Below are 12,926 nucleotides of genomic sequence, written 5' to 3' on the forward strand. Positions count from 1 at the left end.
TTTGGTTGCAGCCATCATTGTTGTTTGGCGGGCCCGGGCTGGGGATTCGAACCCACCACCTTAGGTGTATGTGGCTGGTGCCTTAGCCGCTTGAGCCATAGGCGCTGAGCCTTTAGAATTAGTTCTTTAAGTATTTAAATGTGATTATAATATCCTGTGAAGTCTTTGCTTTTTATGTCTTTCTTCACAGTTTTGTGGATGGGCAGATGGCCTCATTACACAGTTAGAGGAGGCTGACTGGTGTTTGTATTAAATTTGAAAGTGAAGTTGTTATGGCTACATTCACCAGAAACATTTGAAGAGCCAGAACTGTTCTTATCCGGTTTATCCACTTGTTGCCCAGGGCAAGGCGGTTCTTTTTTCACTTTAATTTCCATACTTACTTTTCCCGTGGCACAAGTCAGTTTATCATCTAATTAAATTCCATGGGAGAGAGGAATAGTTACCGTTTTTCTTAAACTGCCACGTTTGTTCATTGGACATAATGAGATACTAGGTGGTATTTCTGATGGGGACCACAGAATGCATGAGAACTGAATATATGAGGATGTGTGACAAAACACCTGGGAGTTTCTCAGTGGCCAGAGTTCCCTGAAAGTTGCAGATTATGGAATGAGGACTGAGGTTGGAAAGGTAGCCTGGGGCCCTGTTAAATTGGGAAGTTTGGGCTGTGGGTAGTGGCTTCTTATATTTACTCGTTGCCTTGCTGCCCTTGTATGTAGGTCACGAGAAAAGTTTTGAGACAGGATGTTAGGGTTCATTACTTCACTTTCAAGAAACACAGTCAACAGTGTCCGTTCTGATTCACCTGTGCAAGTTTCATCTCAGTGTTGCTGGCGGGCTTCATTTGTCTTTGTCCACATGGATTTTATGGTTCTTGATTTTTATTTATCTCAAAACTTTGGGAATCCAGTTCCATCCAGTTCTCCCATTGCCCTTACCATGGGTCTCAGCAGTTCAGGTGGCAGGAGGAGAGGCGGAGGCCCACAGGCACCCAATTTGGTACGTGCCCTGCTCACCGCCAAGATGCCCAACAGGAAGGTCACCTCTGCTGAAGACACAGGGAAGGGAGAGCCCAAGAGGAGATTGGCACAGTTGTCAGCTGAACCTGCTCCTGCAACAGTGAAAATGAAGCCAGAAAAGGCAGCCCCGAAGGATAAATCTTCAGGCCAAAAAAGTGCAACCAAAAGGGAAAAGGGGAGCAAGGGGAAAGCAGGCCCAGGTAGCTAACCAAGAAACTAAAGATTTACGCAGAAAATGAGAAACTGAAACTGAGGAGAGTCTAGCCCAGCAGTTCTCAACCTGTGGGTCGTGACCCAAAGGAACTGTATTAAAGGACTACGACATTAGGAAGGTTGAGAACCACTGGTCTAGCTGCTGATGAAGCAGGAGAGAAAGAAGCCAAGTCTGAGTAATATCATGTACCATGTCTGTCAGTGGTCCCTGTCTCCCATCTTGCACAATCCAAAGGAGTAGTTTTATCAAGTATTTTGTAAGTGGAAGTTTTTTAGTAGCTCCAGAAACATTTTTAAGAAGGAGGGAATCCCACCTCATCCCATTTTTAAAAGTGTAAATGTTTTTTTTTTAAGAGGTGAAATCATTCGCTGGTTGTTTACTTTTTGGTACAATCAGAAAATAGTGTGGGATGTTGAATTATGGGAGGCTGTGACCGTCTTAGGTGTCAGCTTAACATTCCATAGATGGGGGGGTTAGTTTATATTATTATATACTCTAATACAAAGCTTAATAAATGACAACATGGAGTCCCAGTCCTGCATTTCATGTCTTGAACATTTTGAATTATTTGTATCTCTATGTTGTGTTTTAGTAGAATTGTTTCCTAAAGAAAACCACTGCTGTGATCATGGCTCTCCCTGTCAGAATTGTGTGTGCTCTGTAACATCTTTGGTTGTGGTGCTCTGGTTTTCCTAATAACTTTGTTACTGTGCTGTGAAGGATTGAAAATTTGAGTATGTAGCATACATGGTAATAAAGTATGAATTGGTGGGACTTACCTAACAGCTTATCAACATTTGAAGATACTAGTACTTGATATCCTTTTAAGGAAAATTTGTCTACAAATTGTAATCTGGAAAGTCACTGATATAACTGTTTAGAAAAGAATTACAATAAATGGCTTTTTAGACTTTGGGTATGTATGTTAAGAATTATGTACAAATTGACATGTCTGTACTGATGATCAATACAACCAATAAAATCTCAACTACAAAAAAATACTTTCATAATGACCCATGTATGGTGTATCTTTCAGTGGGTAGTATCAAACTGTTTTGTTCTTCATTTTCTGATATTTTTGGTTAATGTTCTCTTCATTGGGGTGTTTTCAAGTAAAGTCTGAACCTCACACTTTAAAATGAGGGTATTCTTGAGTGTGATAAAAGAGATACTTTTTAGAGATTTTGGTTATACTTGCCTGCATTTTTTTTAAGCTGGTATTTTGAGAGTTTAAATCTAATAGAGGAAAATTGTATACACATGTTTAGCCATGTTAGCAATAACAGTGGATTTCAGAAAAATGGAACAAAATCAAAGTATTTTGGTAGCAAGTAGGTAGGTTGTTTATATGAGTCTCATACGTATGTACTTAATAATTGTTTGAATTTTAATAGACTAGCAACCATTGGTGACTTTACTGGCAGAATTTTATGATTGTAGGACCATTAATTGAGTGTCAAAAAGATTAAAGTTGGCTTGACCCCTGTGGCTCAAGCAGCTAAGGCACCAGCCACATACACCTGAGCTGGCAAGTTCAAATCCAGCCCGGGCCAGCCAAACAACAATGATGGCTGCAACCAAAAAATAGCCGGGCATTGTGGCGGGTGCCTGTAGTCCCAGCTACTTGGGAGGTGGAGGCAGGAGACTCGCTTGAGCCCAGGAATTGGAGGTTGCTGTGAGCTGTGATGCCACGGCACTCTACCCAGGGGGACAGCTTGAGGCTCTGTCTCAAAAAAAAGATTAAAGTTAAATATATTATGCCAGAAATTTTTTTTCCTCAAAACAGTTTGGATTGTTGGAAAATGATTCTGTGATTCTGCTTGAGGTAAGAGGAAGACCTTAAAATCTGTGCTTTCTTTGTAGCTGACCACAGTAGAACTTGTGGTGTCCTCTTTTGATAAGTGTAGTCTTATAAGTAAGAGTGACTGAAGGTTTGAAATTATAGGACCTGGACGGATGGTCTGAATCACAGAGTGATTCCCCAGTCCATAGAATCTGAGTTCATTTGAGTTGCTCCACAATTGTTTTCTTTCGTAAGCTTTACTGTTTTTATTTTTTTTCATCTCTTGGTTTTAGAATCTCAGGTTTAAAGTAAGGAGTCTTTGGTGTTAATCTTCTGAATCCTACAAGACTAACTTACCAATTGAGTCAGTTTGATGGCGTATTAGCCTCTTTCTGGCATGCTGGGAAGTGTGGGTGTTGTGCTAGTGACTGGGGCTAGAGGTGGCATGTGGTCCTGCTCTGGGCTGCCTGTCATCCCTGGGGAGGGAGTCGAAACAGCTGTTGATAAAGAATGTTCAGTGAAGATACTGCCAGGGGCGAGAGGAGCCCTTGGTGAATAAGGCAGGGTTCCTTCAAGGTGCTCAGAGGAGAGGCTAGATGGGAACAGACAGCACAATAATGTAATTTTATTTTGTTGGGGGAGAGCAGTATATTCTGTCTTTATCAGTTTTAGTTTGATCAGCTTTTACTGAGTCTTGTGAAATAAGTCCAGGGAGGCAGGCCTCGGGAGCTGATGCTGTATTCTTTATTGCTAACTGTATTCCTTTATCTCATATATGAGGAGACAAACTTTATTTATTTATTTTTGAGATAGAGTCTCAGGCCCAGAGTCTCTGTTGCCCAGGCTAGAACACAGTGCCCTGCTCACAGCAACCTCACACTTCTAGGCTCAAGTGATCCTCCTACCTCAGCCTCCTGAGTGGTTGGGACTACAGACACCCACTACAATGCCTGGCTAGTTTTTCTAATTTTAGTAGAGATGAGGTCTTGCTCTTGCTCAGGCTGATCTCAAACTCCCGAGCTTAGCAATCCTATCTTGGCCTCCTGGATTGTTAAATCACAGATGTGAGCCACTGCATCCAGGCCAGACATACATTTTATTTTGTTTTTTATTTTTTTATTTTTTTTTTACAGGTGAAGGAGCTTTCCCTTTTATTAGATGTACTGGATTTCTGTCATTGGGATTAATCCATGTGGCCCAAACTATACAAGGCCAGTACATGCATCCTGCACAGGTGCCTAACCTATGGCATATGTACTTACCTCTTTATTGTCTTTCCCAAGATGGATTCTTGCATGCTCCCTCAAATGTTACATTATTAAAAACTTGTCATGCATCAAACAATACTTGCTTAGGTATTCCTTTTGTTATAACTCGTGTTATTGTCTTTCTAGGGAAATAAGTGTAGCACATAGCAAATTCAGTCTGCTCTGGGGGTTCAGAAGGATTGTAGCTAGCAGCAGGCCCACTAGGGGGCGCACACACCTGATACTGGGTGTTATTATATATGCAGGTTCCTTCAGGCTTTCCTGTACATTCATAGTAAGAGTAAACCAATAACACAGTTTTGACAGTTTGTCCAGTTTGGGTTACTTCTTGGACCAGACAAACATTTTAAAAGCTTTTTTGTATCTGTCACTTCTGCACTTATGAGTAGATAGATGAATGTTTCATTGGCCCAGCTGGTTCTTTGTAAGGCATGTGGGTAATTAGTGTGAAGCTGCTGATTTTTTTTTTTTTTTTTACCCCTGCTGGCTTTACTGATTGATATGCCCATTATAATTCTGCATTTCAATTTTTAATCACAGAGATAACTACTATGTTGATGTGCTACTTTTGTCAGTGCAAGAGGCAATTGAGGCTATCTTGTTATCCAGGGATCATTTTGTGCTTCATAAACTTTTTCCTTACTTCTTTCCTCTTTCCCTCCCTCTCTCCCTCCTTCCTTCCCTTTTTTGAGACAGAGTCTCACTATGTTGCTCTCCATGGAGTGTTGTGGCATCACAGCGCCCAGCAACCTCAAACTCTTGGGCTTAAGTGATTCTCTTGCCTCAGCCTCCCAAGTAGCTGGTCTGTCTGTCCTTCCTTCCTTTCTCCCTACCCGTCTTCCTTTCCTTTCCTTCCTTTTCTCCCTCCCTTTACTCCCTCCCTCCCTCCTGGGTTCAGTCGATTCTTCTGCCATAGCATCCTAGATAGCTGGGACTAAAGGTGCCTGCTGGGATGCCCAGCTAATTTTTCTATTTTTTTTGTAGTGATGAGGTCTCATTCTTGCTCATGCTAGTCTCGAACTCCTGAGCTCAAGCAGTTCACCTGCCTGAGCCTCCCCAGAGTACTAGGATTACAGGTGTGAGCCACTGCGCCCAGCCCACTTTTTCTTTTTTTATTTTAAGAGATTTAGTTTTGCTCTGTCACCCAGGCTGAAGTAGTGGTGCAGTCATGGCCCATTGCAGACTCTCCTGGGTTTGAGTGGTCTTCCTGCCATAGCCTCTTCAGTGGGTGGGACAACTATAGATGTGTGCCACAATGCCTAGCTAGTTTTTTTAGTTTTAATTTTTTTGTGGAGACAGAGGTCTTGCTGTGTTGCTCAGGCTGGTCTTGAACTCCTGGCCTTAAGTGATCTTCCTTCCTCAGCCTCATGAGTGCTGAGATTACAGGTGTGAACCCTATGCCCTGCCGATAAATTTATAATAACCTGGAGGATCTTGGGAATCATCTTGTTTAGCAGACCTCCTTCCCTAGTCATGTAGTAGGGCAGCTTTATATCTGTATATGTGTTTTTTTCTTCTTTCTCTTCTTCCTTACTTCCTTTCTTCTTCCTCCTCTGTTTCCTTTTCTTTTCTTTTATTTATTTTTTAACTCTATGGAATCCTTCAAGCCACAGTCTTTCTTACTGAATAGACTCAAAAACTTGAGCCTTTTGGTTTAGTTGTTTCTGGTTGGTAGCATGTCTGGCTCATCTCTTTCTACCTTATGGTTGAAGACATCTGAAGCCACAGGTGTGGGTGGGAAGGAGGCACCTTTACTCTCATTTTCTTCACCAGGCTGTTTATCTCCTCCTGCTTGGCTGAGAAATCTTCTTCTCCTTCTCCTCTTCCTCCTCTTCCTCTTTCTTCTCTTCCTCCTCCTCCTCCTTCTCCTCTTTCTCCTCTTATAGGGTTTCACTCTTGCTCAGGCTGGAGTCCATTGTTGTGATTGTAGCTCACTGCAGCCTTGCACATCTGGGCTCAAGCAATCTTCTCGCCTCAGCCTCTTGAGTAGCTAGGACTATTGGTGTGTGGTAGGACTACTGGCAAGTTTTTAAAATGTTTTGTAGAGAGGGAGTTTTGCTGTGTTGCCCAGGCTGGTCTTGAATACTTGCTCTCAAGTGATACTCCTGCCTTGGCCTCTCAAAGTGCTGGGATTGACCCTTTGCTGAGTGCTTGGAAACCAAACCTCTTGCAGCAATCACAACTGTTAGGATACACGGCACTACTGGATGTTCTTTGGTTTCTTACTAATCCAAGTAATTCACCCAAGTTGGTTTCAGTTTCAGTGGGGTTTTTTTGGCAGTTTTTGGCCAGGGCCAGGTTTGAACCTGCCACCTCCGGCATATGGGGCCAGCGCCCTACTCCTTTGAGCCACAGGTGCTGCCCTAGTTTCAATGTTTTATATTTATAAAAAAAAAGTAATATACAAACAAAAATTTAATCTGAAATGATAAAGCTTTTCCATATCAATAAAAATTTAATAATCCTTTTTTGTTTGGTACAACTCAATATGGTTTGATGCATAATCTAACAAACTTGACCACTCTTAGAATTTGTCATACTCCATGTTTATATATACTCCCACAAGAATCTACCATTTGTACAGATTATTTCAGGCACAACTGTGAAAAATATTGAGACCAAAGCGTATGATGTTTACAGACTCAAGTCAGATAATATAACAGAAACATGTGTCCTCAAGTTTTTGTTTGCAAAATGAACAACGCCTACAGGCGTCATTCACATCAAATGAAACATCTTTTATTAAAAGTTTGCACTAAAGAACATCTTACTTAAAGCCTAGTTGTTTGTAGTCAAAAGGTTAAAGGTGTGAGGCACTGCCCCTAGCTGAAAATCTCAGTAGGAAGTTTATTCCCAGTGGTTTGGGGAAGTAGGCAGCCTTAGCCATTGTTTATGCCATATTGAGTTGCGTATGGTAGGTATGCAGTCAGTTAACAATGTGATTTTGAGAAATGGGGGCAGCTTGGTATTTAGAGTCCATATTATATTATCATGTATTTCTCTCATCGTTGTAATCCATACTGTCACTTTCTGTACTGTTGAGAAAGAAAAAAAGTTGCTGATTAAACTATAACATGCTATTGGTTGTAAGATGCATTTCAGTTTCAGTGATGTTAAAATGTGAAAAAAATGTGAAATTGAATGTGAATTGTTGAAATGCAGGTAGATTGAAAGCAAGAAGACTGAGTTTAAGGCTGGCTAACTTTTTGTCTGTAAGATCTTGGGCAAGTCGGTGTTGGCACTTTAGTTTCTTCTCTCTAAAAGGGGAAAAATAAGACATTTTAGTGATATCACCCAACTCTTCTGTGGAGCAGAGTAGTCAGGAAGTGGCTGTTTGTTGAGCTCTTTCCTGCCTCACTGTCCTGATCCCACTCTGTCTTCAGCTGGTGTACTGTGGTTTGCTCAGAGTAGTCAAGAAGTACTAGGTGGTGGATTGCTTGGGCTCATGAGTTTGAGACCAGCCTGAGCAAGTGTGAAACTCTGTCTCTAAAAATTAGCTGAGTGTTGTGGCAGGCAGCTACTTGGGGAGGCTGAGCAAGGGGGCAAGGGGATCGCTTGAGCCCAAGAGTTTGAGGTTGGTGTGAGCTATGATGCTGCGGCACTCTACCGGGGCAAGAAAGTGAGACTTTATCTCAAAAAAGAAAAAAAATACTAGGTGAATGAGACAAATGATGTGTGGAAATGGGTGGAGTGGATAATTCAACCATGTTTATTTCCTTTTCTCTTTCTTTTATTATTTTTAGAAAGAAAGAACTTTCAGCTACCAAGAAAGACCGAGTGAATCATTGTCTGACAATATGTGAAAACATAGTGGCACAATCTCTCAGGTAATTGCATTTTGAACTTTGTAGAAAAAAAAAACTTTATGTGTTTTCAGTCTTAATGAGCTGGGATATTCTTGGTGTTCTGGTTGACTGAAAAATCCATTTGAAGGCTGGGTGTGGTGGCTCATGCCTACAATCCCAGTACTTGGGGAGGTTGAAGCAGGTGGATCACTTGAGCTCAGGAGTTCAAGACCAGTCTGAGCAAAAGTGAGACCTTGTCTCTAAAAAACTAGCTGGGTATTGTGGTGGGTAACTGTAGTCTCAGCTACTCAGGAGGCTGAGGCAAGAGAATTACTTGAGCCCAAGAGTTTGAGGTTGCTGTGAGTTGTGATGCCACAGCATACTACTGGGGATGATAAAATGAGACTCTGTCTTAAAAAAAAAAAAAAAAAAGAAAAATCCATTTGAAATAATCCTTTTTCCATATTTCTGGGACCTAGGCTATCCAGACACTATAATGATTAATGTTTCTTTTTTGTAATCTTTTATGCAATAATTATAACCATTAGAATAATTGAACAGCATGTTTAGATTTAATTAGCATTCTTGATAACTATAATTATTTAAAAAATCATCTTCGGTTTGATATGTTTGTAGTTATTGTAGTTGGAACAGCTTGAGACTGTCTAATTTGTCATTTCTTTTATCTGCTTTTCTTTGGCAGTTTGCTGCTGTTGGTTTGCCCCTGTGGTGGGGTCTGAGCTCTGAGCAGTGGCTGTTACCTGCTATTCTGTGCTTTGGGATTACTTGGGTTATGGGGAGTTGACCGTAGGTCAGCTTCCTTTGCTTCATCATTCTTATTTATTTTGAGGTGGAGTCTCATTTTGTCACCCTCAGTAGAGTGCAGTGGTGTCACAGCTCACAGCTATCTCAAACTCTTGGGCTCAAACGATTCTCTTGCCTCAGCCTCCTGAGTAGCTGGGACTCCAGGCGCTCACCACAATGTCCAGCTATGTTTTTAGCTATGGGGTCACCCTCTTGCTCAGGCTGGTCTCGAACCTGTAAGCTCAGGGCAGCCCACCTGCCTCGGCCTCCCAGAGTGCTAGGATTACAGGCGTGAGCCACCACACCTGGCCTCATCTTTCTTATTGGGGTGAACTAATAGCACCTTTTAAAATTTTTATGTTTTTTGGCTGGGGCTGGGTTTGAACCCACCACCTCTGGTATGTGGGGCCAGCACCCTACTACTTTGAGCCATAGGCGCTGCCCAGCACCTTTTTTTAGAGATAGGGTTTTGCTCTGTCACCCAGGGTAGAATGCAGTGGTGTGATCATAGCTCATTGTAGCCTTAAATTCCTGGACTCAAACGATCCTCCTGTCTTAGCTTCCCAAGTAGCTGGCACTCTAGGCACACACCACTATGTCTGGCTATAATTTTTTATGTAGAGCTAGGGGCTCACTACGTTGCACAGGCTGGTCTAAAACTCCTAGGTTCAACCTGTCTTTCCACCTTAGCCTCCCAAACCACTGGGATTAGAGGCCTGAGCCACGGCACTGGGTCAGCACCTTTTTTTGTAGCTTCTTTGGAAATTCTCCTTTTTCTTTTTGCTTTTGACAGTCTATCTTTCTGACTAGTAACCATAGATTGTAAATATTCTAGACCTGTTTTCTTTCTTTCTTTCTTTCTTTCTTTCTTTCTTTCTTTCTTTTTTTTTTTTTGGAGACAGAGCCTCAAGCTATTCTCCTGGGTAGAGTGCTGTGGCTTCACAGCTCACAGCAACCTCCAACTCCTGGGCTCAAGCGAGTCTCCTGCCTCAGCCTCCCAGGTAGCTGGGACCACAGGCACCTGCCACAACGCCCGGCTGTTTTTTGGTTGCAGCCATCGTTGTTGTTTGGTGGGTCCGGGCTGGATTCAAACCTGCCACCTTAGGTGTATGTGGCTGGCGCCTTAGCCGCTTGAGCCACAGGCGCCGAGCCTAGACCTATTTTCGATGGCTGAGTAGGAGCAATATGCATTCTGTGATTCCTGCGTTCTCTTACCTAGATGGGCATGTGTGAAATACTCTCCTTGCTTTTTTCCCTTGGAATAAATAATTCATATCATTTTCCTGCTGAAAACTGGAAAGAGTTCTCTATAATCATCTGTTAGAGAAAACTTTGAGGAAAATAGTCTTTAAGTGTTCAGTTCAGTACATTCATAATGTTTTGCAACTGTCACTGCCATCCATCCTGAGAACTCTGATTATCTGTCAAAATTGAAACTGTTCCCATTAAAGAATAACTCCCCATTCCCATCTCTCCTCAGCCTTAGCACCTACCGTTCTACTTTCTGTCTCTGTGAGTTTGACGACTCCAAAGCCCTCATATAAGTGGAATCCTACACCATGTATCTTTTTGGTGATCTGCTTATATGTATATGTATGTGTGTGTATGTGTGTGTGTATATATATATATATATATATATATATATATTTTGAGACACAGCCTCAAGTTGTCACCCTGGGTAGAGTGCTGTGGCATCACAGCTCACAGCAACTTTCCACTCTTGGGCTTAACTGATTCTCTTGCTTCCGCCTCCCAAGTAGCTGGGACTATAGGTGCCTGCCATGACACTCAGCTATTTTTTGGTTGTAGTTGTCATTGTTGTTTGGCAGGCCCGTGCTGGGTTCGAACCCACCAGCTCTAGTGTATATGGCTGGTGCCTTAGCTGCTTGAGCTACGAGTGCTGAGCCCAAAATATATTTTTTTGAGAACATCAATAAATTGGTAAGACTGATTAGAAAAAAAAGAATGAAGTCACAGATTATCAATATTGGGAATGAAGGAGATGGCATTGGTGTAGATTCTATAAATATTAGAGGATTATATGGGAGTAGTATGAACAGCTTTATGCCAGTTTGTTTGACAACGTAGATGAAGGGTAAGTTCCCTGACACTAACTACCCGAGCTCTCTCAAGAAGAAATATATGACCTGATTAGTCCTTTGTCTATTAAATACAAATCTAAAAGTCAGTATTTGATTTAGCAACTGGGGAACTTTTAAGTATAGCTGGAAATGGTATATAAGCTTACTTTTTCAACTGTGAATTTTGTGAAGTCTGGCAAGTAAACTATTTCTGACTAGAATTTTGTATGTGAATTGGGATGTGCTGTAAAAAATATTGTTACATATTTCAGTGATTTCTTCAAGTTAATTATATGTTGAAATACTATTTTTGATATATTGGTTTAAATGAAATATTGTTAAGTCTTGCCTGTTTCTTTTTAATTTTGATGTGTTGACTAGGAAATGCAAACTTCCACATGTAGCTCACATGATTTTTCCGTTGACTAGTACTGCTCTGGAGCAGTGTTTGAATGCTGCCCTACATCCCACACTTAGGAGCCTTTCCTCCTTGGGCCTTTCTTCATGGTGGTCTTTCATGTAGAGGAGGTCTCTTGTAAGCTTATTGGTCATTACTGATACGATCTTTTACTTTCTCTTAGGTGTGTGGCTATTTTCTGACTATTGAGAGGAATTGTTGCCTAGAGACAAAGAGAAATGGGATTCTGTTTCAGAGTGCTTTAGATTGAGATCATGAAACAGCAATCTGATTTTGATGTTTCAGAAATAGCACATCCCCTGTATTATCGGGATTTGCTATTCTTGGGATTACCTCAAGAACATCCTTTGTATTACTAGGTGATGACATGTAGAATGCTGTGAAATCAGTTTCATACACGTGGCCCATCAGCTTCTCTTATCCTCAGCTATGTTTAGCCAGTTGGATCACTTATTAAACATTTTAAATAGTTTATAAACAGTACACAAACTCCAGTTTTTGTGACACTGTGATAGTCTATCAGCAGTGTGGCATCTTAAGGTGAAATATGGTTATACTTTGGGACATATTGAAGACAAGATTAAAAAGGAATAAAAGATAGGTTGTTATACTAATTTTGAAGGTCCAAAAACATTGTTAAGTAAAAGTAACTTTTTTGGTAGAAAGCAGTTGTCTGTCTGGGGTTGAAGTATCCAAAGCAGTGTTTTTCTTAGTTTTTAAACTAAAACTTGAGAAAATGAGAGTTGTCTTACAAGTTCAGTCTCTTCTTTTTTTGATAATAAACTTTGTTTTGGAATAGTTTTAGGTTTATAGAATATGTGCACAGATAGTATAGGGAACTCCTGTATATTCTCCCATCCACTTACCCCGATTGTGTGCACCTTACATTAGTGCAGTACCATTCCACAATGAATCCATATTGATGTACTGTTAACTAAAGTCTAGTTAGTTAACATTCCACAATGGATCCACACTGATGTACTGTTAACTAAAGTCTAGACTTCACTCAGGTTTTCTTAATTTATATATGTGCTTTTTTTGTTCTAGAATCCATCCAGGACACCAGATACCTTATTATATTTTGTTGTCATGTCACCTTAGGCTCCTTTTGACAGTTTCTCTTCTTTTTTTACTTAGAAATTCTCCAGAATTTCAGAAACTTCTGGGCATCGCTATGGAACTTTTTCTGCTGTGCAGTGATGATGCGGAGTCAGATGTCAGGATGGTGGCTGATGAGTGCCTCAACAAAGTTATAAAAGTAAGAGCTGTGTGGACAGTGTTCTTCTCAGACCTGTAATCATTAGAGGCTAAGAGATGAAGCCATTGTTTAGCAGCCTTCTGTTTTAAGCAGCAAAGTTTCTGAGGATGTCTGCGGTGTTCATTTCTGTGTGTGGTTTGGAGGTGCTCTGGCATCTGCCCTGTGCTTGCCACACCTGCTGCAGGAGGAGCTGTGCTTACCCTTGTACCTGTGTAGTGCATAGGTTAGTGAAGGGCACAATGATGGCTGCTGGGTACTCCTGGGGAAAATGTTTTTTTTTTTTTTTTTTTTGA

The 12,926-nt window shown here is 41.2% G+C and overlaps 1 protein-coding gene across 1 annotated transcript in view; it reads left to right on the top strand.

Annotated features, from left to right (window-relative positions):
* HTT (huntingtin) overlaps positions 1-12,926 on the top strand; it is a 152,692-nt gene that overhangs the window by 12,270 nt on the left and 127,496 nt on the right. Inside the window, exons 3-4 of the mRNA XM_012812276.2 lie at positions 8,031-8,114; positions 12,513-12,633. Coding sequence (XP_012667730.2) covers positions 8,031-8,114; positions 12,513-12,633 — 205 coding nt within the window. The remainder of the gene's footprint in view (positions 1-8,030; positions 8,115-12,512; positions 12,634-12,926) is intronic.

The sequence above is a fragment of the Otolemur garnettii genome, unplaced genomic scaffold (assembly GCF_000181295.1).
Source record: "Otolemur garnettii isolate 467f Iridium unplaced genomic scaffold, OtoGar3 scaffold00198, whole genome shotgun sequence".
Taxonomy (NCBI): Eukaryota; Metazoa; Chordata; class Mammalia; order Primates; family Galagidae; genus Otolemur; species Otolemur garnettii.